The 27,938-nt window shown below is 37.7% G+C and overlaps 2 protein-coding genes across 3 annotated transcripts; both read right to left on the bottom strand.

Annotated features, from left to right (window-relative positions):
• Positions 1-4,898: 4,898 nt before the first annotated feature.
• LOC103973511 (4-coumarate--CoA ligase-like 4) lies at positions 4,899-7,607 on the bottom strand. Its single transcript, XM_065159378.1, has 4 exons — positions 6,216-7,607; positions 6,072-6,139; positions 5,868-5,970; positions 4,899-5,024 (listed from the first exon to the last, which is right to left on the bottom strand). Exons 1-4 carry the CDS (start codon positions 7,605-7,607, stop codon positions 4,899-4,901), a joined length of 1,689 nt encoding a protein of 562 aa, XP_065015450.1.
• Positions 7,608-8,302: 695 nt separating this feature from the next.
• On the bottom strand, positions 8,303-27,921 carry LOC135643253 (uncharacterized). 2 transcript variants are annotated; one of them, XM_065159990.1, is made up of 18 exons: positions 26,061-27,921; positions 25,688-25,759; positions 25,385-25,589; positions 25,187-25,301; positions 20,905-21,000; positions 20,705-20,786; positions 20,565-20,624; positions 20,430-20,482; positions 20,177-20,343; positions 17,436-17,646; positions 17,023-17,080; positions 16,856-16,912; positions 16,399-16,644; positions 11,053-11,117; positions 10,914-10,970; positions 10,667-10,760; positions 8,748-8,888; positions 8,303-8,669 (listed from the first exon to the last, which is right to left on the bottom strand). In XM_065159990.1, the coding sequence occupies exons 1-18, from the start codon at positions 27,672-27,674 to the stop codon at positions 8,556-8,558; spliced, it is 3,507 nt and encodes a 1,168-aa protein (XP_065016062.1). In that variant the 5' UTR covers positions 27,675-27,921; the 3' UTR covers positions 8,303-8,555. The 2 variants fall into 2 exon arrangements, with proteins under 2 accessions (XP_065016062.1, XP_065016063.1); XM_065159991.1 differs by lacking the exon at positions 20,905-21,000.
• Between the last annotated feature and the right edge of the window lie 17 nt (positions 27,922-27,938).

Below are 27,938 nucleotides of genomic sequence, written 5' to 3'. Positions count from 1 at the left end.
GCAGCACCGACTATAGTAATAGTGCTACATGCGGCCGCTTGTTAGGATCATATCGGCACTAAGAGGGGGGGGTGTGAATTAGTGTTTTTATAAAAATTACATCGATTTAAAATTTTTGTTCGATGAAATCGTATCGAAAAGCGTTTAAACTTAGAGAGCACATTCGTAAGCATAGTGAGAGTAGTAAGTGTCACGCCCCCTGAATTTAATTCTCATTCAGGAGGTGTGAACCTAACTCAAAATTGATAATATTAGAATTCAACAAACAATCCAAGATCCAAACACACATTTGAGGATAGTAAGAAAACATTCAAGTCAGAATTTACCTTTACAATCCACAATTCACAAAACCTGTACAGTTTATAATCATACATCATATCACTTAATGATTCATAAAATCCAAAGCCTACTCAACTAAACCATAACCATATCATAAATCCATAGTTGTGGAAATCTATACAATCACAAAACCAACATGTACCACATGTTTATATCATTACATAATTTTAACTTAACATTCCCAAAAGGAGGTACTTTTTAAATATTTACAAAACTCATAAGTTCATATTTACCATAAACATTCTATTAGATACCAAGTACACTTATACAACAAAAACATATTGTCCAATAAAGGTTTACCCAAAGTCTTCTAGCTTTCCACTGCCTTAGCCCAATTTAAACATTTTAGCGAGCAACAAGCTATCCTGAAAAAAATTATATAGCAACAGAGTGAACATATAAACCTCAGCAAGTGACTAACATATCCGTGGCAAAGAGGACATTTTTGAACAAATAAGGTTTTAAAATACAAGGCAGAGATACAAGAGTTCAAAAATAGCCACTCGACGAATGCAGAATTATAATGTTGTATCGTTCGAAGTATGTTTTGTTCATAACAATAGAGTAAGGGCTAATTTGAGCATATCATTGGCATAAGAAGCATATCCATGACATATGAAATATTTCAAAGCATATCAAAGATGTAAGGAGCATTTCAGATATCAATGACATATGAAACATTTCGGAGTATATCAATAACAACTGAAACATTTCGGAACACATCAAAGAACAAATGCAAAATAGAAGCTCAACATCGCATTGACATTGCATACTTTTCATTATTATCCAAAGCACACATAGAAGAGTATAACTAAAGCTCTAGATATCATATCAAATAGATAGAAGGTGAAGTGGGATCCCAAACATAATCTCTCATGTTTGGGAGCGTCATCCATCCACATCTAGATAAAGCCAATGCGGGCCGGTAGAGCATCGTGGGCTCTAAGCATATACCATTTTCCATTTTTGGTAAAGGTCCAGATAATCCTTTTACCATTTCTGGCAAAGGTCCAAATAATCTCACAAACACCAGAGTACAAAAGGGGCATTATGAACAATAAAGTTGGCATATATCGGAAACACATGTGGATCAACGGAATGCATGTGCCTATATGAAACATTGCGATACAAACATGAACTTTACATGATATATGCAAGTATACAAAAAATTGAAGGACAAGAATATATAAGAATTTCAAGCAATAATGTAAAGCTCAATTGAAAGTAAGGATGTTGGTTGAAATCAATTTCCGAAGGGATGAAAAAAGAATAGGCAAAATTGACCAAAGCTCGATTCTGGTAGAATTTTAGATGCATATTATATGAATTATTTGGATAACTAATTATATATAAAATTTTATGATACTATTACTTCCTTCGGATTTAAAGAAAATACTATTGATTAGTGGATATATCTAAAGGTTAGTGAAAGCAAGTTTGTTATATTAGTCTTTTGTGAATGATATTTTGTTTGCTAACAGTGATTTTGGTTTATTGCACGAAACCAAGATATTTCTCAACAAAAATTTTAAAATGGTTGATATGACTGAGGCAATCTATATTATTGGCATTAAGATATTCAAGGATAGATCTCAAAAATTATTGGCATTAACAGTGATTTTGGTTTATTGCACGAAACCAAGATATTTCTCAACAAAAAATTTAAAATGGTTGATATGACTGAGGCAATCTATATTATTGGCATTAAGATATTCAAGGATAGATCTCAAGAATTATTAGGACTATCTCAGAAAGGATATATTGAGTAAGACTTGAAGAGATTTAATATGTAGCTTTATTCAGCCAATAATACACCTATTACTATATGTGAAAAATTCAATCAAAACCAGTGCCCGAAAAATAACTTAGAATAGAATCAAATGAATGATATTCCTTATGTATATACAATTGGAAGTCCATTATATACTTAAACCTGTCTAAGATTAAATATCAGTTTTGCAATTGTAATACTAGGTAGATACCAAAGCAACCCAAAAATAGAACATTGGAAAGCTGCAAAAAAAAGTAAAAAGATATCTGCATTGGATAAAAGATTATATACTCACATACAAGAGATCATATCAACTTGAAGTGACAGGATATTTTGTAAATTATCTCAACGGTAGGAAGTCCACTTCAGGATTTATATTCATGTTAGTTGGAGGGGTAGTTTTTTGAAACAGTGTAAAACAATCGCTTATTGCATCATCAACAATGGAAGTTGAATTTATGACATGCTTTGAGGTCATAAATCAAGCTTTGTGGCTATGAAATTTTATCTCAAGACTTGGCTGTAATCGACTCAATTATCATATCGTTGAAGATATTTTGTGATAACACTACAATAGTTTTCTTCTTTAAGAATGGTAAGTACTCTAATGATTCTAAGCACATCGAGATAAAGTATTTGATAATTAGAGAAAGAGTCCAGAAATAACAAGTACCAATTGAGAACCTGAGCACCACCATGATGATTACTAATATATTTACTAAAGCTTTATAGTCTAAAATATATATAGAATATGTTATTAGAATGAGACTTGTGAGCAAGCCAAAAAAGATACGGTGATACATATTATGTGGCTACTATTATTGATATTTTTTTTGCTTAATTAAATTATTTATTTTTACTAGCCTGTTTACATTTATGTTTATATTTATGTATATTATAGTTGAATGTAATAATAGGATTGTCTTAAGAAGATAAATTACAAGGGTCATTATGGACTATATTAAGAAAGGTTAACAATGTTATAGTACATAGAAGGGAGTATAATATCGATGACATATAACAATTATAACTCATATTGATAGTTGAACTTAATATAGTATTATTATATTTATTGGATTTATTGACTAATTTTTAAAATTCATGATCATGTATAAAATGCTTTTCAAAATTTTCAGAATCAAATTAGGTAAAATTATTTTCAAACAAATTTTATTTTATTTATTTTATTTTTAAAATTTTTTTATATCTTATCAATTAATGGACCGAGAATGTTAGATTGTGTAGCTTTGTTTAATTGATAAGATATATTATAGACTAATTAGATTCCGATGAAAGTTATAGCCAATAGAAAGAAAGTTCATATTAAGATAGGATTCCTTAGAAGATGTTTTTGATGGGAGAAACTTTTCTAATTACTTATCTTAGATCCTCTGTTCTCGCCTATATATAGACATGACCTCTAGGGACTAAACAATATATGATGTGTTCGACACACGATATATGACGGACGTAAATATATGATAGTTATTGAGAGATTACAGTTCCTCTCTCATTCTCCTTGTCTCTAATCAATCAATCTAAGTAGTACTATAAAAATTTAGGAAGAGAGGAGAAAGAAACTCTAGCTCTTCTTGCAAATCAATAGTGGTTTTTCAGATCGGAAAATGATACCCCTCCTATAGATTTGATAAAGTTATTTCTAGATGATATCGATGCACATCGTAAATCTGATTTATTATTATTTAATTTTAATCAAAAAAATTTCACATTATATATAGCTTTATAGCTTTATGCTTACAGAATCAATAAATAACGTGTCGATTACGCATTAATGTCACAGAATTTGCAAGAGTCCACTACTGCCACCTCCTCTAACACGTGTATTATTCTTTGACCATAAGAAGGGCATAGGGTATGGAATTGTGAAGCAAAGTTCTCTCTGAGAAAAGAAACTACTTGAAATTTCTAAGCTCTGGTCAGAGTGCAGAAGGTTTGCTTCAGATTCAAGTCGCAAAATCCAAAAGTCGGCACCTCTAATTTTTTGTTACAGTGATAAGCAATGCACCAAGCTTGCTATTTTAGATTCTGAGGCTAAAGTTAAAGGTAATGAATTGTAATTATTCAGAAATGAACTAAGACGAATTAATTGACCTTATACCGTATAGCATTTGATCTAGATTTCATGATTGTTCTGTAATCAATTGAGAGTAAGTAGTTCATCTTCGGCAACCAGAAAGTGTTTTGGTGAAGAATACATAATAACTGAGGTGACAACACATTTAAGGAATATGGCAAATCTCAATTGCGCAACTAAGATATGTCTGCATTTGCATTACTGGAGCAGTTCTTGAACTACGAAGGACAAAACTTCTGCATGATCTTGAAGGTATCTTTGGTCATTTAATACTTTGGCACTGCTAATAGCAAGAATTTTCAGCAAAGTGTTTCTGATTTTTGAGGGTTGTCCTGTAGCAGTAACCTCCTATCAGAAATTTAGAATCCATTGCACCATTGTGAGTCTATTCAGTGGATTTAAGTAAAAATAACCTCATTGTGATGTTCCACTTATATCTTCTAGACTTGCAAATATATTAAATATTTAGAACATGAATAAGCCATCATTTAATTTTTTAAGTTTACCTTACGGCAAGTACAGCAAACACAAACGCAATACGTGAATACCAAAATAGTTGATACGATAGATATTGCCCGTCATGTATGAAAGAATCATATATGCCAGCAGTTGGCGACTTGTATTCATCACCAATCTGAATTGTTTCAACTGAGCTTGCAGTAGATAGAAGTTGTACCTGAAAGAAGAAAGCTGCTACAGTTTTGGCAAGATGGCAGGGTGGGTTTTATCCATCAACTGTTTTCTTAAGATCTTGCCTGCAGGTGATCTTGGAATGGTGCTTATGAAAGCAACTCTTCTGATCTTTTTGTAGGGTGCCACCTGATCAAATTTTGGACAGTCAATCCATGATAGAAGAAGCCACAGTTTAACATGCACCAAATTTACTCATCATTTGTGTGCAGTTTTGTTGTTAAATTTTAGTCTCATCTAAAAGCTAAAGATAATAAGATAAGACATTCTTAGATTATTCATCATTATATGTGGAACTTAAGCCACTTCATCAAGAAGCTTAGCTGAGAGATGAGAAATTTAGATAATGGAGAATTATACTTGGAACAGAGATATCAATAATCAAATGAGCTAGTTTTTATCATTCTGCATTCTAACAAGTTCAGAGTGACAAATGGAATTGTTTGTTGAACATACAGCAAGAACAGAGAGACTCGTGGTGATGAATTATAGATCCATCCAAGAAACAGTGTTGATGATTCCTTATGAAGCTGCTATGTTGATTCAGTGTCATAGTGATTTGGTTTATAATGTCACATGTTAGCAAGATATCAAGCTGTAAAATCTGACAAATGAACCCTTAAGATCTCGTGGTGAAACTCGAATGTTAAGAGTGACAGGTTTCCAGTGGATGAACACACGGAGACGAGCAAATAAATGACAACAAATAGAAACTGGCCAGAGCCTCAGATCTAATGATAAGTGAGGCTACAAGCTTTTTTTTTTCCTGGGAGATCAACAGTCTTTCATGGTCTGAGATAGTATGGATTTCATCTAATGCAGGAAGAATAAACGAAGCTGATGACATTACAGCAGTCACTCTTGGATGATATTTGTGTTATGTTATATTGTCAATGGAGAAGTGCTTCCAGGATCTATCCAAATTACTGCAGACCTAATAATGTTGAGAGAGAGAGAGAGAGAGAGTTGAACCTGAGCTGCCACAAACTGGATGATCTCCTCGCTTGTCAATTGGCTCTCAGGTGATCTCACCACATAAGCCATGGGCACTTCACCTGCCTCTTCATCCTCCAGCCTGCAATGTACTCCAACAACAACTATTATGAGGACATCTGTGTTTTATGATGGATCACCGCAGAGTCGATGATAGCTACGACCAAAGAGTGTGAGACTCACGACACTACTGCAGCGTCAAGTATGTGAGGATGGGCTAGAAGCACGGCTTCCAGCTCTGATGGAGTCACCTGCAATCCATTCCATGCATCAGCTTCCGTTCCTTGTGTGTGTGCGCGCGCGCACTGTTCATGGCGATGCAATTACCTGGTACCCTTTGTGCTTGATGAGCTCTTTGATGCGGTCCACCACGAACAAGAAGCCATCCTCATCGAAGCGCACCAAGTCACCCGTGCGCAGCCACCCACCGCCAGGCAACGCCTCCGCCGTGGCAGCCTCGTCCCCCAGGTAGCCCTTCATTACCGTGGGCCCCCTCAGCCAAAGCTCCCCGACCCCACCGGGCCCCACCGCCCTCTCCCCCGCCTCCGCCGCCACCACCCGCGCCTCGAAGCCCGGCAGCAGCTGTCCCACTCCCCTCCCATCCGGCCGCCTCGACGCCGCCACCGAGAACGTCGCCGCCCCGCCGCTCTCTGTCAGCCCGTACCCCTCCCTTAGCTCCACCCACGGGTACCGCCGCCGGAACCCGCTCGCCGCCTCCGCCCCTACCGCAGCCGCGCCCGTCGCCACCCTCCGCAGACCCGACAGGTCCCACCCGCCGGAGAACTTCGCCAAGGCCGCCACCACCGGTGGCACAGCCGGGATGTTCGTCACCCCGTGCCGCGCCACCGCCTGCATCGCCGCCCCCATCTCGAAGCGCCGCATTACCACCGTGGTGGCCCCCGCCGCAGGCAGCCCCAGAGCGAAGAACGCCATGCCGTACACGTGGGACATCGGAACGAAAGCCAGGTAGACGTCACCCTCCGACCCGCTCACCTCCGCCGACCACCGCAGCAGCGACACTATCGCGATAAGGTTCCCGTGGGTCAACATCACCCCCTTGGGCGCTCCCGTCGTACCCGAAGAATACAGAACGACCGCCACGTCGGACTGCCCGCGAGCGGGGGGCGGCGCCTCCAAGGGGTCGCCCCACTCCATCATCTCCTCCGCGGACGGCGGCCCGTCGGGGTCCCCTGGCTCCCGTTCGGTGAGGAGGGTGGGGACCCCGATGGCGGCGGCGGCCTTGTGGGCCTCCTCGGGAGCGGCGATGGCGAGCGTGGCGCCGGCGTCGAGGGCCTGGCGGGCGACCTCAGCGGGGGTGTGGAGGGGGCTGGCGGGGCAGAGGACGGCGCCGGTGGCAAGGACGGCGAGGACAATGACGGGGTATAGAACGGTGTTGGGGGAGAGGAGGAGGACGACGTCGCCAGGGCGGAGGCCGAAGGCGTGGTGGAGGGCAGCGGCGAGGGAGAGGGCGGAGCGGCGGAGGTCGGAGAAGGTGAGGCGACGGCCGGTGGTGGAGTCGAGGAGGACGGGGCGGGTCGATTCATGAGAGGGGAGGAGGGAGAATACGAAGGAGGCAGCGTGGAGGGAGGGGTCGGAGGGAGGGCGATGGCGGGGGGCGAGGCGGTGGAGGGAGCGAAAGATGCCTGAACGAGGGCAGAAGCCGCTCCGGGTATCCTCCTCCTCGTGCTTCAAGTGCTCGACCGGCGTAGGCGCGTCCATCGTTGTTGTTGGTGACAAGCGGACGTTTAGCTATCGAGAAGTCTTCTCCATGTTTCCGGTGTTTGTATTTGGAATTTTGGATCGAACAAGAAGACATGAGCTGGGCGTTAAAACCGTTGCAGGTGGCCCTGAGGACCTGTGGTTGTCTGCTTATGCCGGCCGATGGAACCAAGAAATTGCAGGTGGCCCATCATCTCACATTAAGCTTATTTTTCAACATTCATTCGAGCGTCAATTTAATTCCATCATCTAAACAATTCGATCAATGCTTCACGGACGTCACATATGTCGCGTACATGTCAATCCAGTGAATCTGAATGATCAAACAGCGAAGAAAAAGTAATCTGAAAGCCGGCATGACCCAAACATTGGTTTAAGGTCGAAGGTCAACATGAAGACCACGAAACACCAGGTAAGCAGCATGTTTCCATCACACGCAATCCGTGAAGGTCACCCTGTGCAGGACTCCCAAATAGAATTTCCGTTCCAGATGACAGGGGAGTCACGTACCCATCTCACCACCTTGAATGGAAAACCAGATTGTGAGTGGGAAATGTTCTCCTGAGTGGTAATAACAAAGCCCTTGGGAATTTACATTCTCACAATTACAGTACATGAATCTAGGACTTGAGGGGAAGGAAAGAGAGGAAGAGAGATGGAAAAAAAAAGAAAGAAACATTACTCAGAATAAGATATGCCGGAACACTTCAATATCATCTTCCTCTACGTATGTGCAGTAAATTTCACTACTCCTTTCAAGGAATCCTATGGTTCCTATTGAACTTGCATACGAAGATTGCTCCAGCTCAAAATTTGCTCAAGGGTGGCCCTTCCTGTACATAGGAGACCCTGTGTATGTACATAAAAATATGAAAAGACAGTGCAGAAAGCCACGGCTTTTCCAGCATGACCAAACAAAAAATAGCCTTGCATGCTTCAGCACTGCCTTCAGTTCACTGCTGGCTCCACCTGTGAGGAAACCGGGATAGCTGGAATTGACTTGTGAAGCATAGATGTCCCTTCGAAGACTGTTGTTCGAGCACCATTTAAAAACTGATGCAGCTGCAGGGCAAATCAACATCTACAGGTTATTTATTTCCAAAAATCTCCACATGCTACTACCAGAGATCGATCACCTACCTGGTCCAAGGTTATTTTTGTAAACCCAAATTTTTTGGTCCAAATGGATTCAGCCTCGTCTGCTGCAGGGAGCAGAAAATGCTTCACATTCAGAGATCCCAGCAGTCTCTCAATGCACGAAAAAAGTGACTGGAAGTAACCCTACATGATGAACATAAATTAGTCAGATTTCAATGTTTCTAAAGGCATGTAAAGAACACCATAGGACCTCAGAAGTTTGCATATATAAAAAAAAAGCAAGGGAAGATTCTTTTTCCATGCCCTTGAAATCTTGTATGCTACAAAAAGTTCCATGCAAAACAAGCAAGCCTCATGATACACCATGTAACACAATCCAAATCATAACAATTGGACCCATGGCACTGGTATCATATTTACAATGACAGAAGTGCTACCCGATGAAGGACCCAAAAAACTAACAAAAAACTGGGAGCTAATTCCATACAATTTTGGATACAATTAAAACATACTGTGTTTGTAGTGATATTTAATTACAAAGTATTTCTCTTGTTAAGTTTCAGTCAAATTACAACTAGGTGTATTCTAAATTAGGATTTTACAATTAATTGACTACAAAGTATTTGTGTTTCTACAATTATTTTTTTACTACAAAGAATTTCTGTGTTTGTACAATTATTTTTATCCAATTATTTTAAGATTTTCAGGTATCATGATACAGATTTCTGTCTAATGTTTATAGAGTCAGTTCAACATACTTGAATGTGCCCTTAGGTTGTCAGGCAAATGTTCTTTGAGAAGTCCCAGTTAGGTAGGAATGGCAACTAGTTGGAACTGGAAAAGGTTAGTTAAGTAGATAATAAATCATAGAGTAAAAGGCCTCATTATCTTCTGTTTTCTTCCTATGTGTAACTTCTATCTCTTTCCCACCATCATTCTCATCTCTCACACTTTGTATTCCCGGGGAGGAACATTTGCCTGCTATCAGTTTCTTTATAACTTGAAATTCACTTCAAAACTTCAAAATTTTCATCTTCCTTCTAATAAATGTTGTGAGGGATATAACAAGTTCAATGTCGAATGTGAAAAATGAGAAACTTGGAAAATGATTACTTGAATGAGGTTGAAGTACACCAGATAGAGAATGTTATAGGTCAATCAATTAAAACTTTCCAACAAAGAAGATATGGAGCATGATGCTGCAAAAGCAAATTGATGCTTCTAGATTCAGAATAAGAAATTAAGTTCTAGTTGGCACTTTTAAGTTGTTCCCATCTTTCTTCTGCTACACTGTAAAGGTCTTTATTAGCTTATTATCAGTTTTTATTTGTGTATTTAGTAGTTAAATACATTGTACCTGAAAGTGTTTTTAAGTTAAAAATACATTGTACCAGCTAATTTAGAAGTGTTTTTAAATACATTAGAAAGTAAAATCTTTTTTGGTTGTTTATCACATCATATTGCTACTAAATGTATATTAACCCTAAAGATTAGATTAGAGCATAAAGCATAGTGCATCAAGCTCCTTCCCCGTGGCTTTCTCTTATAGTTCATCTTTCACTCACATAATATATGAATTTGGTACCCTAATGATCACCTATAAAAATGTCCAAAAACTTATGTTTCTTCGAGTAGTTCTACAACAGTAGATTTCTGAAACAGGATCCTAGAACACTAGATGCCTCAATGCCTATACGGAAAAAATTAGCTGGACGTTGTACTTGGTTCCTGGCAAACCAACAATACCTATTAGCACAAATATAAACAGCAGCATAATCAACTAACTGAAACAACTGATCTCACAATAAGCACCCCTCAAAATTGAAAATAGTATCAGCATTTGAATTTATTCCAATCCAAGATAGGATTCACTGCCCCAAGTTAGTGGTTAAAAAATTATCAAAGATACAAGTTACAAGGCTTTCAGATAACAGAAAGGCACTTAAGTGGCATCCACTCACCTGTCCTTGGTGTTCCCTGCTTGTTGCAACCAACGGTAGTTCTGCAATCTCACTTCCCAAAACACGTAAAATTCCTGCTGACACAACAGATGACCTGCACCGATTAACGTAAAGTTATAACATTACAGATTAGTTAACAAAGACCATTCCTCCAGAAATGACTCAGGTAAGTTATAATATTAGCTATAATATTACAGATTAGTTAACATAAAGTTATAATATTACAGATTAGAGAAATGACACTTACCCAACAGTTAAAACGGCGCAGAACATTCCTCCAAAATCCTGGTCTCTCACTGTTCTCCTATCAGATAGAAATCAATAAAATTTAGCAGGGAGAAGAAATTAAGAAAACAGAATTAGAACAAAACAGTTCAATATCATACCCATAAACCATGGAGGGAATAAGATCTCGTCCTGTTGTAGCCTCAATAATTGGATCAAACGACTCCTACAGAAAAAATAATTGCAACAATTTTAACAATATTTTTCATTGCACTCTTGTGCAGAAAAAATCACCTAAAAAGGCAAACAAAACAATGAAAACTACAGAAGAAACAATATTGAACTAGCAATTACTACTTGTGTAGAAGCATAGATCATGCAAGCGGAAAGCTGGTCATTTTTAATCATATAACAAATATTTTTCATCAACACTGTCAATGTCAGTCCCAAGCCTGGATGAAGGTGGAAGGTTCCATTGGGTCACTAATAAGCAACGTAAAACTATGTCAGATCTCATGATCATGGATCTTAACTGATTTCAATATAAAGTTAGGTTGTCACACAAGTGACGCGAGGAACCTTCATCGCCTAGGTGTTCGGAATTGCAAACGGTGCCGCCCAAATATCAGAACTCGGATGTGGTGACAACTAGGCAAGAGTTCTCTCAGTTTACTTTGGACCAATGAGAATAAAGAAGTTAGTCCAAGATTAACGAGTTAAGTTAGGAACTTGGAATATAATAACACCTTCAAGGAAAGGATTAAAATTGATAGACACTATGATCAAAAGAAGAATAAATATTATTTACTTACAAAAGACTAAGTGAATAGGAAAAAAATCTAGAGAGATTGATAGTACAAGATTTAAAATTTAGTGCATTGAAAAAGTTAAACACAGAAATGGTGTAGAATTGTTGTTGATAAGGATCTTAATAATAATGTTGTAGATGCAAAAAGATTTGAAAATAGAATTATAGTTCTAAAATTTATGAAAAGATAAGATGTTTTGAATGTCATTAGTGTTTATGCCCCACAAGTCGAATTGGATGATGAAACTAAAAAATAATCTTGGGAAAGCTTATATGATATCATTCAATGAATGCTTATAATCGAAAAACTTATAATTGAAGAAAATTTAAATGGTCATATAGGGAAAACATATGATGAATATAAAGAAGTACATGGGAAATTTGATTATGGGGAGAGAAATTAAGATGCTGGTATGATTTTGGATTTTGTAACTTCATATGATCTTATAATTGTAAATACTCACTTTAAAAAGAGAGATAAACATTTCATTACTTACAAGAGTGGTCACAACTATAATTAAATAGATTTTTTTCTCACTAGAAAGATAGATAAAGTTATTTGTAAGAATTGTAAAGTTTTACCTAGCGAAAATTTGACGAATCAACATAGGTTAATGGTATTAGATATTTACTATAAAAAATGGAAGAAGAAAAAAATAGTAAAACAACTGCTTAGTCTAGATGGTGAAATTTTAAAGATGATAATATAAACACTTTTAAGAATAAGATAAACAGATAGACGACTTAGAACTTAAATGAAGATAATATTAATATTATTTGAACTACGGCTAATAAGACTAGAAGCTTAACAAAAAAATTTCTTGGTGAAACTAAAAGTACAGGTACAACCTTAAGAGAGCATTGGTGGTAGTTGAAGGAAGTTTAAAAAATATTTTTTACTAAACAAATCATGATTTAAAAATTAACAAAATTATAAAAATGAGAAAAAATTTAAAAGATATAAAAAATCTATCAAAAAGGCTAAAAACGTTGTTGGTATTACAAGAAATAAAACTTATGATAATTTTTATAATAAATTAGGTACTACAGATGCGAAAAAAAATATATCGAATTGCTAACACTATGAAAAGAAAAATATAAGGATTTAAGTTATTTTAGATGTATTAAAGACGAAAATCAAAGAATACTAGTTAATGAAAATGAGATTAAGGAAATATAAAAAATTATTTTTATAAATTATTTAATGAATATTACACACAAGACTTAGATTTAACAATAAATAATAGTGGTAAATTTAATAATCATATATTTATTTGTAAAATTAAAACTACTGAAGCAACAGACGCATTAAAGAAGATAAAAATAGCTAAAAGTGTGGGGCTTAATGATATCCCTATCAAGGTATGAAAAGTTTATAGGATAAGGAAGTAACTTGATTAACTAACTTATCTAACAAAACCATGAGATTCAAAACGATCCTGATGAATAAAGAAAGAATTTTTTTAGTGCCAATTTACAAAAATAATGGTGACATAAAAAAATATTCAAATTATAGATTAATTAAATCATAAGTCATACTACAAAATTTTAAAAAAGAGTTACCGAAACTTCGAAAGTAGGATAAAGGTTGAAACAAATATCTTCGAAAATAAATTTGGTTTCATGCTTGGAAGATGAACCATAGAAACTATTTATTTATTAAGATAATTAATGAAAATGTACAAAGAGAAAAAAAAATTGCATATAGTTTTTATTGACTTAGAGAAAGTCTATGATAAAGTACCTAAAGATTTATATGGTGATTTCTATAAAAAATGTATCCACTAATTATATTGATGTTATTAAAGATATGTATGATAATGTAGCTATTAGTGTTAGAACTATAAAGAGTGTCTAATGAGTTTCATATTAGCATAGGATTACACTAATAATTCATATTAAGTCACTATATTTTTACATAAATAATAAATGAATTTACTAGTCCCTTACATGATAGACATCTTTACTAATCGTTTACATGATAAACTTGAGCTATTGAGGCAAGCCTTAAAAACTAAAGATTTTAAAATAAGTAGAACTAAAACTAAATATATAAAATATAATTTTAGTGATTCTAGAAATAAACAAAAGAATATAGTTAAATTGGATGAACAAGAAGTCTCATTAAGTAAAAGCTTTTAGTATTCAATTATTAAACAAAATAGGGAGACCGATAAACATATTATTCATAAAGTAAAAACAAAATGGTTAAAATGGCGAAATACATCAGGAGTCGTGTGATCATCAGATACCTTCAAAAATTAAAAACAAAAATTTTATAAGACAATTGTGAGACCAGCATTACTTTATGGATTTAAGTATTGGGCAGTTAAGAAAAAACATATAAAAAATGTTTGTGCAGATGAAAACATTGAGATGGATGTATAGAGTTACTAAGAAAAATAGGAAAAGAAATACTTTTATTCATGAACAACTAGGTATCGCTTCGAAAGAGAATAAGATGAGATAAAATCATTTAAAATGGTATGGGAATATGCTGAGAAGACCTCCAGATGTAGTAGTCAGAAGAGGTAAAATAATAAATGTTAGTAATACAAAGAGCGATAGAGGAAACCCTTTAATAGAAACTATAAATAGAAACTTAGGTATTTTAAATTTAATTAAACATATGACTTTTTGCTGATCCTAATAGCAACAAAAGATCCATGTAGCCAATCCTAAATAGTTCCGATCCCAATGGAGAAGCATATTCTGTCACACATTCTATCTTCTGTACACCTTCCCACCTACTTCCACATCCTCTATCCAAACTACATTGCTTATAGATTTTAATTATTTCTCGTGCTTCTTATAAATTATTCAAGCTCCTGCAACACCGCACCTTTGTTCCCGTTCCTCTCAGGCTTCATCTTCCCATTATTTTTTTGCTCCTTGCTTCATTACCTAATCTCTTGTGTGAACTCTTTCCTATATTTCTACTTATCTACTTATGTTCACCATTTACCATATCGTAGCTAGTATAATAGCTAAATAGCTTGCTTTCAATTTTGTTATAGATAATTTTAAAGTTACTAGTTTCACAATCTTTTATACTTCACAAATGCAAACCAACAAACATGCCTGCATTCACATACCACACACGAAATCTACAATATTTCAGCTGCCTTCATATAATGTTCACTTTGCAGACCCTAGGATTCATTATATAGCAAGAGAGAGAAAATGAGTTTTCAAAATGAAACAGTAATGAAAAAGTGAATAATATAAAAACAAATTGTGGGCAAAGAAGCTGAAAATATGTGATTAAAACACCCACTGATTAGAGCAAATGTCAATCTCTGTTAAGGGTGGTCTAACTTGACTTACCAAACATGTTAGTGCCGATAAACAATAGACAAGATGAATAATGGTTGCTCTTTATATGAAAGAAAAAAGTCATATACTAGTGTAGATGGGTAAATGGCAAAGAAGATAAAAAATGGATAACAATAGATGACACTTGCAAATAAAAGGGAATCCACAAAATACGGTGCATCATAAAGGGCATGGAGCTACCATGTTTCTGCCTTTTCTACAAGAAAGGATGAACCGCACTAAATATATCAGGGACAATTCAATTTCTGTAAGGCTCCACAGGTTCACTTTAAGATCCTATTTAGTATTGGGAATTTAATAAGTATTTCCTCAAAATCTCAGAATCTCACTCAAAAACAATTTTAACCCCACACTGAATTAGGCATTTAAAAAATAATGGCCAATCTGAACATGGGATTTTGTGTGCCAAGAATACCCTTGGAACTTGGAAATCCTAGGCATAAGGGGCTAGGAAATTCCAGAATAAACAAAAATTATGCAATAAATCCCCCATTGAAACACAAAAACAATATGGAACATTAAAATCCCAGATTAGAATTTCAAAAGTATAACAAATGCAAAATATGTATTTCTAGTGGAACTTCAATCCCCACTAAAACTAGGATTTGGAACACTTCTGAACAAAGATCCTTGGCTTTCTAATCCTTATACCAAAGAAGAGCTTGGGAATGCTGGTATATTTTATATTTCTATTTTTTGGTGTGTTGGGCATCAAAACTTATCATACCAACAGTTACATACTACCAAAATGGGTTCAAGACATGAACTAGTAATCAATTCTTTAAACCAAGGTAAGCAATACCAAATGATGCTGCCCGATACGGACGGTACATACCGGTCCGATGGCATACCGATATGTGGACCACCCGCTACCGAGTGGAATGAAAAATAATAATAAAATTATATATATATATTTATTTATTTATATATATTTATATATAAATATTTTAGAAAAAGACGACGTTTGGCGACGTCATCGAGGCGACACGACGTCGCCTTTTTCGGATTATATATATATATATATATATATATGAGGCGATGCGACGTCGCCTTTAAATAAAATATATATATATATAAATATATATATAATCTTATATATATATATATATATATATATATATATATATATACCGAGTGATATACCGCTCGGTATACAGTTTTGTACTATATCGAGCGAACGTCGAAACTCCGGTACGGTACGAAATTGCAGACCATGCTTTAAACCATCTTGGTATTAAGCTCTAAGAGTTTCAAAGACTAGTAAGATCATATTATTCAACATGATTAAACTTTTATGAAGAGGAGATATGGTGGCACGAATAATAAAATAAGTACCAATTTATAGTAGCATTTGGTCACTTACATGGAAAATGGCAACTGCTCTTGATAGTAATAGTTTACTATCTGCTGTGTCAGTTTTTCCACTTAAAAGTCTCCATCTGATATCAACATCAGCATCTCCATTTACACCCTTGTTCTCCAATTTCTTCTTTATGATATCAGTATTCAATTCTGGAAGCGGTTGGGTTCCACGGAAAAGAAACTCTTGCAAAGAGTTCCAGATTCTACTGCAGTCATCGCAGCAGAACCACTCCCCTTCAGGCAGTTCCTGCAATCAATGACAAAGTTTGATTCTAGTCAGCTTTGATATATTCTGCAATAGGCCAAAAACTGACATTCTTTTGGCCTAGGCATCAACATGATGCCATAACTATTTTGTCTATCATGCAATTGGCACCATAGGCAGTCAAATATTTTACTTAAACTTTTAAAATTACAAGACTACAAATGCCTTGTATGGGGGAAAGACCAAGTGTCACCTTCAGATCAGCCATCATTTGCTCCCTCAAACAACCCACATGATATTCCTTCTCGCACTGAACATGTTACGAATGTCAGTCAGGACTCAATAAATAAGTTGAATCAGAACAGATGGAACAATAAACAATATACTAAAATAATTTTTTGTAAGAAGTCATAATCATACTTGATCACAAATCATAACTGTTCGATCATCAAATCTAGATTTACTGAAATCATGGCTCCTGCAGAACATAAAGAGAATTAGGAAAGGAAGAATAAAAAGAAGCATGTGTCAGAATATCAAAATTATGTAACTGACTATTTCATGATTGACCCCATACAAAATTTACATCTAAAAGCACAACAGGAATGGATGTAATTGCATAACAATGATAGAGTCAGAAAGAAATAATCTCTTTACATTTGTTGCATATAAAATTCGGTTCAGATCCAACACAAACACAGCAATCCTGATTCCTTAACTACAAAGCTATATGAGCATTAAAGCTATCTTCTTAGTTTGTTATGAACTAAGAAGATATTGCAAGTCTAAAAATGCCGAAGGAGCAGGAAAGTAGGTCTAGTGGAAAAGCAAACCTGCAAAATGCACAACCACCAACATCAGTCTGCGATGTTGTGACAATACGTATACTTCGTTTAAATATCTGCTCGATGGGATCAACTCCAGCAACTCTTCCAGCAGCAATTGCATTATCATTACATGCGACACTCCTTTCTCTTTGATGGAGGTTTATACAATACTGGCAGTACCAATCTCCCACTGGTATGCTTGGCAAACCCACACAACCTGCAACAAGCATAAAAAGGATCAAAACTGCATGACACCATAGCCATATTAGTTAACCAAATATGCACAAAAATCACTGCATGCAAGATATCATTCCCACAAATCAAACTCCTATTAATTAACAACCATTGATATCCCTTTAAATACAACACAAACGGAAAACAATTACTCAGTTACTTTAATCTTTTCACAGCATACAAGTTAATAATAAGCATGAATACAATAACTTAATATTGTTAACTGAGGCAGAAAGGTTTAGTACCAAGATACTATACATCAATATAATCCTATAAAGGTTTCTAGTGTTGCCCTACAAAGTTTGTAGTGGGAAATACAGACTGAGCAGATCCACAACCTAGGCTCGACTCTGGGGGTCACAACATAGACCAGGCCAGGACATCATATGCCAAGAACCTGACCATATCAGTATATCAAACTGTCAAGTATTTGGTTCTAAGGATTAAAGTTTGGAAACCCTTCACTAACAGAGACACGAGACCCCCACTTAGGACCCTTCATTTCCCTCTAATGACCGCTCACCGACCACTTAAAACCAATTGCCACAAGATCTAGAGAAAAGATGTAGCTTGAGACATGCAAGAGAGCTTGGGAGCGTGGAGAGATGACAGTATTTCATTTCCCTCTAATGACCATAACAGTATTTCATATTTTTCTGGCTTATTCGTTTGATTGTTTGTTTATTTTTCTTCATTACTCCTATTCCAGTGGCATGGAATGAACCACCAGTCGCAGGAGACACCTTGATACCACCATAACATAAATAACCATATAAATCAAAACAAAGGATACAAAATTTTCTTTTATAAAATACAAAGATTCATGAGATGTCCATAAACCATCCAACTTTCCCCCTTGTTTCCACTTTAGTTATGAAGCCAGCATGTGACAGAAAGAAGCAAACAAGAACAAATCAGATACATATGGAAACTTCTAGAAGACTAACAAGATTTTTCATTTCAAAATCATACCATCCAGTGTTTTCTTGGAACAATCAACTATTTTTCCAATCAATTATTTTTAGTTTTAGTAAGAACAGTGATTTAAAAGGCGCTAAGATCCCAAAACGCTCGAGGCACTAGGTGCTCGTCTCAGCGAAGCGAAATGCTCTAAAATATTAAAAAAAATAAAATATATATATAATATAATTAATAAATATAATTATTTAAATAAAATATGATATTAAATTAAAAACAAATATTAGCAGTGCTAAAATCCAAATAGTATATTATTAATCTAATAAATAAAGATTATTTTGAACAGTAATTAATAATCTACTGTTAATAGTATATTTACCATTAACAACAATAAGGAAAAGTAGAGACCGAAAAAGTCGCAGTGAGAAATCGACGATAAGTCACAGTGAAAGCTAAGTCACAAGCAATGGACAAAAGCGGAAGCTGTGGAGTCGTAGACAGTTGGAGGCAACAACAGTGGAGTCGTGTCGCGGACAGCAGCGGAAGCTGAGAAGACTCGTTCGGTGATAGAGGAAGACTCGAAGGCAGCAAGAGAAACCGTCAACAGTGAAGGCAGAGGGAGAAATCGTCTATGGCGAATATAGAGGGAGAAATCGTTGGTGGCGAAAACAGAGAGAGAAGCGTGCATAGGGTTGGAAGTCGAGGTCGTGCGCTGATAAAACTGCATGGATTAGTTGGTTTAATCAAACCAACTAATACAAATTTAAGCAGTTTGATCGCCTTATATCAACCGGGCGCTCGCCCAAAGCGCCCGACGCCTAGGCTCTGAGCGCACGCCACCTCTCATTGAAGTGCGCCGCCTGGCCCTTAAACAAGGCACTCGAAGCACCTAGGCAAACGCCCAAACGCCTTTTTAAATCACCGTGTAAAAAAGAAAAAAGCAAAGCACACAAGCCATGTAGAAATTTTGTATAGTAATTTATAAAATGATGTATTTTGGTCATACAAACATCGGACTGTACTAAGATGTTATAAATAAATGTCACCAAAATAAGCAGAACCTGGTCAACAATTCAGCCTCAAGAATTCAACCTTTGCAAATTTCTTAATATATCAGATTAATCTAAATAACATTTTGAAGCTGAATGTAACAATCTACAGCGACCCAGCTTGCTTATTACTTGAGTGCAATTACTACATTGTGTGATCAACCTTCCAAGTTAAAGAAGCATCACACCAGTTAATGGTAATTTATCAACCAAGCTGCTGAAAAATTAGCACTATTCTCATGTCCACCTAGTAAAGCACAATGTTAGCCATGACAAGAGAAAAAAAGTATGGATAAGTTTGCTCAAAAACATCTACCAGGTTTATAAAAATGTTAGGCCGTAACCATGACAAGGTAATTCCAGCAAAAAAAATAGGAAACTGACCTAACATTTCAACCAAGCAACTGAGATGTCATAGTTGTCATGCAAAGTACATTACGTATCATCCAAATCAACTAATTAACTATCAATTGTAGTTCAAATAACTTAGGCACGTATTTCTTATTAAGATATATTTAAAAAATCCCAACAAAAGCAAATACCTACCTGTGTGGAAGGCCCTGGGACATAGATCACAAAGGAGTAGGTCTCCACCATCTGCACAAATGCTGCAAAGGTCATCATTCTCATTGGCTGATAATTTCCGATCTTTTGATAGTGAAACTGACAATTCATGAAGGGAAACTCCATTGGAAGTGTATATATTATTGTAACTGTAGAACAAAAATAAAAAATGATAAAGGAGAGAGAAATGGCAGGAGTTTAATCAAAAAGTTTGGAACTTCTATCATTGACTCACGGTTTTCGACGTGCAGCTCTACCAGCATGGGCTTCAAACTGTGAAGGACTGACCTGCACAGTTAGGATAACAAAGTTTAAACTTTGAAGTATAGGGACCAAGAAGTTAGTAAATTTGATAGTGCAAATAATTAACCACAGTATTGCAGCATCGACAGTATATTCCGGAATCTTTTATATAGCCTTCAAGTAGCCTCTGCAAAATTTGTTATAACAGACCTCATAAGCAACTAGATAAATCATAATAAGAAACATTTAACCACTAAAATGCACAACCTTTCCACGAACATAGTATCCAACTTCAGTTCCCTCTGGTAAGATGCCACTCATAAAGACCAACTTGTGCAAGCCCAGATCCCTAGTAAAAATTAGAAATTGAAAACAAAGAAATCTATCATAAATTGAGCATAAAACATAATATGAATGTTATGAATAAATAGTAAAGTAATAATATTCAGTGGAGTTAAAGTACCAACTTTCTGGTTAACCTTCCCAGGCTACTTTTCTTAATTGATGATAAATTCTTAGATGAATTATTGGACATGTCTGGTGTGGAACTTGTCCTTGATAACCTGAACCACAACCCCAGTCATATAAAGGGCATATACAAAAAGAAGTTTAATAAAAGATGAAACAGGAGCAAAATGCAAGTACGGAATGTAAGAACATTTTACGCTTTATCCTAACCAATGTAAAGAAGAAGTCACGTCCTTAAAGAGGGAAACTCATACAGAAAGATAGACACTCCTAGTTTTCAAGGCCAGAGCCTTCTAGTCTATGTAAGACAAATAAAACGCAGTCAACCATACAAACCTCATAGAAGCATTATACAATAACACAAACTTAGAACACCCTATATTGAAGTCCTAGCTTAAGCAAGCCTTAACACAATTTTCAGATCAACAAATAAGATACAATAACTTGTCTCACGAGGAGAATAGACTGTTATAGAATCAGAATCAGAAAACACCTTGTGTCACACAAGTACAAATTCAATAAACATATTAGCTATGTGCTCATGCATATTGTTTGTTATGCCATGTATCAAAATTGCACCCACGGACAAGGAACAATAGGCACCCAAAATAAAATTAAAAAAATTCAAACTCCATCCCTCACCTTAATCTCCCTACCAATAAAAACAAATTACTACAACCAAACTCATTATTACAGAATTAACGATTTATGAAAGCATAAGTAGCATTTCATGTGCCATTTGATAATATGTTCTTAGGATTCTCTATGTCCTACAACCCATGCCACCCATCTTCATCAAACACACTGTACAACATACAATGAGTTCAATAAGAACATTTAAAATGATATGATTCAAAGCAATATACATATATAACCAGTGATTTAAAAAGCGCTAGGCGCCAAAAGGCGCCACGGTCCAAAAATGCTCGAGGCGCTAGGCGCTCGCCCGAGCGAAATGAGGCGCTAAAAATTAATAATATTAAAATTAATAGTATTAAAATCAAAATAATAGTGTTATACTGTATACAATTAACAGTTTAACAGTATACAGTATAACAGTATACTGTATACTTTTAACAGTATACTATATACTTTTAACAGTATACAGTTAAAGGCGGGAGAAAAGTGTAAGGGAAGACCGAGGGTGCTGAGAAAAGCGGGAGCGGCAACGGTAGCGGCTACGGCGAGCGACGACAGTGGCAACGGCAGCGGCAACAGTAGCAGTGAGCAGCGGGAGCGGGAGTGACGAGCGGCAACAGAGACAGCGACAGCAACGAGCAACGGTAGCGACTGCGGGAGCGGGAGCGACGAGCGGCGACAGTGGCAGCGGCAACGATAAAAGTGAGCAGCGGTAGCGAGAGCGGCGAGTGGCAACAGTGGCAGCGATAGCGGCGACAACGAGCAGCGGGAGCGGGAGCAGCGAGCGGCAACAGCGACAGCGAGCAGGGTTAGGGTTGGGGAAGCCGCGCTGATATCGGTGCTTTAGTTGGTTCAATTGAACCAACTAAAGCACTGGAGACCGAATCAGACCTAAACCGCTGGTTCGGTTGCCTAATTTAACCCAAGCGCTTGCCCGAAGCGCCCGGCGCTTGGGCTCGAGCGAGCGCCTAGGCGGCGCCTCTTTGAAGCGCGCCGCCTGGAAATGAAGCGAGGCGCTTGGGCCTCGCCTCGCCTCACCCGAGCGCCTTTTTAAATCACTGTATATAACATACGAGTCATCATTGTTTCTTACATGAAATTTCATCAATTTTCTATTCCTTTACATTATGAGGCAGCATATATATTATATACTATTATATAACATGAGAGGCCTCTTGGGAGAAGCCTTAGTGACACAGATATCAATGTCACCTTTACATTTTGAGATAGCATATATACTATTTTAAAACATAAGAGGCCTCATGAGAGAAGCCTCGGTTACACAGATGCCAATGCCACCCTGGCATCAGATTCAAGCCATTGACACAATCCAATTTAATTTTTTAGGAAAGATTTAATTTTCTTCCTAGGTTGTGAGGGTCTTTCCATGCGCAATCAGCACTCACTATAAAATATTAGCAGAACTTCCATCTTTTTTATCTATAATTTTTGTTTTCTTTTGTACACAGATTATCTCCATGTGTGCAATCATTGTCGGAAATTTTCCTTTTCATTAAAGGGCGTTCTTTTCCTAACATACTTTTACTGATTTCATTGTTGATAGCATAAGTTATTGATCTCATTACTTTTTCTTAACATTAAGAATTAAGTCAATTAGAAGATTAATCACACATACAATGCACAGACCAAACAACCATCAGTCAAAATAAGTAGCCTAAAGTAGTATACAATACTGATGGTGATAACTATTATGATAAACCAAACAACCATCAATTTAAACAAAGTAGACCAAATAAGGTATAAAACTAAAGATAAAAAAATAAAAATCCTACAAAAAAACCAAGATTTTGTTTTCTAATTCATAAAATAAGTTGATTGTTATGTTATCAAGCAGAAAGCGAGCATAATTAAATTTTGATGTGCTAAAGAAGATAAGACAAAATTAAACTTTCATGAATAAGATTGAGCAAAATTAGATGATTGAAAGGCAAAAGTTAACATAAAATTATATGACAAAGTTACAATGGAAGAAGTTATTGCCCAAAGTTTAAATTCTAGCAATCATCCTATCAACAAAAAATCTGTGAACTTGTTGATTAAAGCAACTCCATTATCAACAAAAAGTTAGGAAGTTGAAGTACCATGTTTCTTATTTGTATTTCAATTTTTTCTGCCAAAATACTTGCTGCCTTGAGCCACTTAAGATTATCAGGAACACAATATGCCTCGTATACCAATACAATATATTGATTGTGTTTCTTGATTTGGAAAAAGAAAAAGTCACAAGTAATATTTTAGTTTATACCAATGTTGTCAAAGGCACCAGTCATTAAAAGGTTCCTAGCTTCCAAAACACTCAAGGTGCTAAGTGTTTGCTTAGGCACTCACCTGAGCGAAACAAGACGTTTTCCAATATAAAATTTATAAAAAAATTATAATTATGGGAAAAATATTAAAATAAAAATTTGACAATACATGAGTTTAATATTATTTCATATTCAAAATATCACCACTACTACATCTAAGTAAATTCATTTAACCATCCCTAAAGTATTAAAATACTACACTGTTCAAATCGAATAACAATCCTAAAACTAAATTTGTTATGATTCAAGATGTTAAAACTACAGTAATAGTAATGAAAAATGTAATCCTTTAAAAAATTCATAGGCTATAATTAACAAAAATTAACATTACCATTAAATTCAAGAGAGATCATGGATGATGGGGAGAGAAACAAGCTGAAAAAGAAGAATTAGAGAAAAAGGATGCTCGGCAGCTTTGCTGGGAAGACGTAGAGAGAGGCATGAGGATGACAGCCATGGTCTAATTGCAACAGAGGCCTACCCGGGGGAGAAGCACAAAGGAGGAGGGAGAGAGATGGAGGGAGGCTGTCAGGAAGGCTGGGAGCAATGACGGATAAGAAGAAAGAGGGATTAAAGGAGAGAGGGGAGGAGGGAGAAGCATGAAGGAGGGAAAAGGGAGGGTGTCGTCAGGGACACTCAGTAGGGGCGATGGTAGAGGAGAGACAACAAGAGGAAAGGAGAGAGGGGAGGGGGGAGAAGCACAGAGGAAGAGGAGAGAGGAGGGTATCCAGGAGGATCAACGGGGCAACTACGGATGAGGGAGAGAAATAGTGGGAGGGAAGGAGAGGGGTGGGAAAAAGGAGAAGCACAGAGGAGGCAGCATGGGGTGTCGAGGAGGCTCAACGGGCTACACAAATGCTTGGGCCGCCCAATGCCTATGCCTATGCCTATGCCTAGGGGCACACCTAAGCACCCAATCGAAGATGCCAACTTGACCCCTGTTTGAGGTGCTCGAAACTCATCTCACCTGGGCACCTAGGCGAACGCCCGAGAGCCTCGTGTTATCACTGGTTTATACCATGGTTCTATGTTTCACTCAGACCGATTCATACCAGCCCGATAGCCTGTTAGGTCAGTGGCATGGACCACAGCATGTGCCGACATACCGTCACAGGTCTAACCAGGTACCAGCACAGGTTCAGTATCTGAGAATGTCAAAGCATGATCTGTACAACAGTAGAAACAGTAACAAGAACATACCACCAGCAAATGATGGGTAAACTAACAAAACATACCCAAAGCATTATAGATCAGATTCCTTTATGACAAAGCTAGAGAAACAAAACCAATCTTTGACACAGGACAAAGGAAGCACCTGGTAGAGCTGACCACTCCATTGAGTGGGCTTGGAGTTCTCGAAAGTTGCTTTAATTCAAGACACGAGTCACATAACCATGCAAATTTCCCAACACGCGAAGTGGAAAATGACACTACAGAAAATTGGTGGCATGCAACCATGTCAATAATCTTAGTGAATGTAATTAATTCATAAACTCAAAGTAGAAAACATCACCTTTGCATTTTTGACATGTAAAGCATTTCTTTGGAGGCACTGGACCAATTGCACCTTGAATTGCAGCCTCCAACATGTCTAAAGGAGCACCATGGCATGCTTTCACCACATCATGGAGGCTATTACCATTTTGCAGGTAAATGAAATCCGCTGGGTGCTTTTTTGTGCTGCCAGCATGCTGCTCAAACACATATGCTGAAACAACCTTTATGCCACACATCCAAAAAATAAATAAATAAAAAACAATAAATTGATCTAACACGATGTTAACTAGCACGAAGCTATAACAGAGAAAATACTTACAATCGAGCTATCACAAGTAGCACAAGAGCACAATATACCATTGCCCTTAATCACACCGTGAAGCTCAATTTGCTGTAATAATAATGTCATAAAGACAATTCCTGATCAAAATCATAGTGTCCATAAAGAATGTACAGGAATAACTATATATAGAGTGACCAGCACGGTAACATAGACAAAAAGTCGACCATAAAATAAAGCACAAGACATACAGAAAGAACAAAAGGATCCAGTTGAACTAATAAAGAGTACAATTTGGCTTTTAGATTCTTTTGATGTCAGAAGATTAATTCCAAATCTCTTTCAGCAAGAAAAAACATTAAAGAAGACCAAGACAACATTGTGAATTCTATTTATGGAGGTTGCAGCATACCTTTCCATTGGATGTCATATACTTGACAGGCAATCCCTCAAGCAATCCAGTTGACAGCAATTCCCTCACATTACCAGGTAGCTTTGTCAGAGAAATCTTCTTTGACATCTTCAGTTCCATCTTATTCTTTGGGGTTGAGTTCAAAGACCCATTAACAGAGTTTTCACCACCTTTTGTTCCCTCTGATCCAGTGGACTCACCGCTAGCGCCTGCACCAACATCTGATCCAGAATCTTCTTCCTCAGACTTGATACCAGACCTCCTGTTGGGCTTCCCTGGAAATTTGTCATCATCCATAATGCTGTCATGACCACTTTCCATACTAGAGATAATCGCTATTGGACCTTCCTTTTCTACAGGAGGAACCTTCAATAATGACCTCGTAAACCTCCTCACAGGCTTCTGTGGTAGGCTATTTTCCATCTTTCCACCATCTTGATAGTCCATTACTGTTGGTGTTCCCTGTAAAGGTTCTTCATTATTCATTGTCAACGCTGGAGGAGGGCTTTCAATAATTGATACTTGTACTGTATCCTCAATTTGTGATGCTCTGGAGCTTTCTAATTGATTCTTGGATGCCAAGTGATCCACATTCAACTCAGCATCACAATTAATCACTATCTGGTTCTTCACAGAACAACGATTATCAAGGGAGATGCCATTCGATTTGCATGCAGCAACATCATCAAGAACAATTGGTGCATCAGCAGCAGATGCTAACGCTTGGACCCAACGATTAGGAGATTTCAACAGACCACCAGCTTTGCCCCTCAATGGAGATCTGACAAATACTTTGATAGGTTTCACCTGTGGAGCAGCAATCTCCGTTGCAGATTCACCACTACTATCGATCAACACGGGGTTTTCAAAGATACCACCATTTGCTAAAGAAACAGCATCCGATATGGGCTCATCGTCACGATCCACAACGGTAGGGTCTTTGACGGGCTTCATCTGTGGAGGAGCAGTCTCCGCTGCAGGTTCACCACAACCGTCAATAGACACTAGTGTTTCCAAGACAGGACCATTCGCAGAAGAAGCAGCATCTGCGGTAGGCACATCGTCACGATCCACGACGGTTGGGGCTTCAACGCGGCTTATCTGTGGAGGAGCAGCCTCCGCGGCGGATTCACCACAACCATCAACCGGCACGAGGGTGGCCAAGGGGGTCCAAATCGCTGACGGAACAAAATCCGCCGTGGGCTCATCGTCACCATCCACAATGACTGGGGCAGCCACAGAATTCATCCGTGGAAGAGCGGCCTCCGCGGCAGATTCACCACAAACATCGACCGACACAAGGGTTTCCAAGGGGGTCTGGTTCGCTGATGAAACGACATCCGTGACAGGCTCATCGTCACAATCCACAACATCCGTCACGGTCGCAGCCGTCTGCAACGGCAGATCCCCACCAGATTTCCTGCGCTTCTTGCTCGCTCTAGGAGGTAAAGCTGCTGGGGCGGCGGCTGACCTGCCGGAACGGGTACGGCCGAGGGAAGACGGAAGCTGGGCCTGGGACCTGAGGGCAAAGACGAACTCCCGCTTCAGTCCAGAGCGGACGGCGGAGCGGAGCACGAAATCCTCCGAATCGGGGGGCCCGCCGGCGCTGTCCATGGGATCCGGCGGACGGGAGGCAATTGGTTACCGGAATGGCATGCGGAAGCGAGGGGTTCCACGGGGCCACCGGTGGTATGTGCGGCGGCGGCCGATGAGGAGGAGGAAGAAGAGGAGGGGGGAAACGGGAGTCAAAGAGTTGGGAAAATTAGGGTTTGGCCTCGATTTATATACGGGAGAAGATAGGGAAAAGAGAGGGGCCGCGTGTTCTCTGGAAGGGGGAGACGAAGCGGGACGGCGAGGAAAAACATTAATAATAATCAT

The sequence above is a fragment of the Musa acuminata genome, chromosome BXJ3-7, assembly GCF_036884655.1.
Source record: "Musa acuminata AAA Group cultivar baxijiao chromosome BXJ3-7, Cavendish_Baxijiao_AAA, whole genome shotgun sequence".
Lineage (NCBI taxonomy): Eukaryota > Viridiplantae > Streptophyta > Magnoliopsida > Zingiberales > Musaceae > Musa > Musa acuminata.
This window is presented reverse-complemented; position numbering and strand designations above follow the sequence as displayed.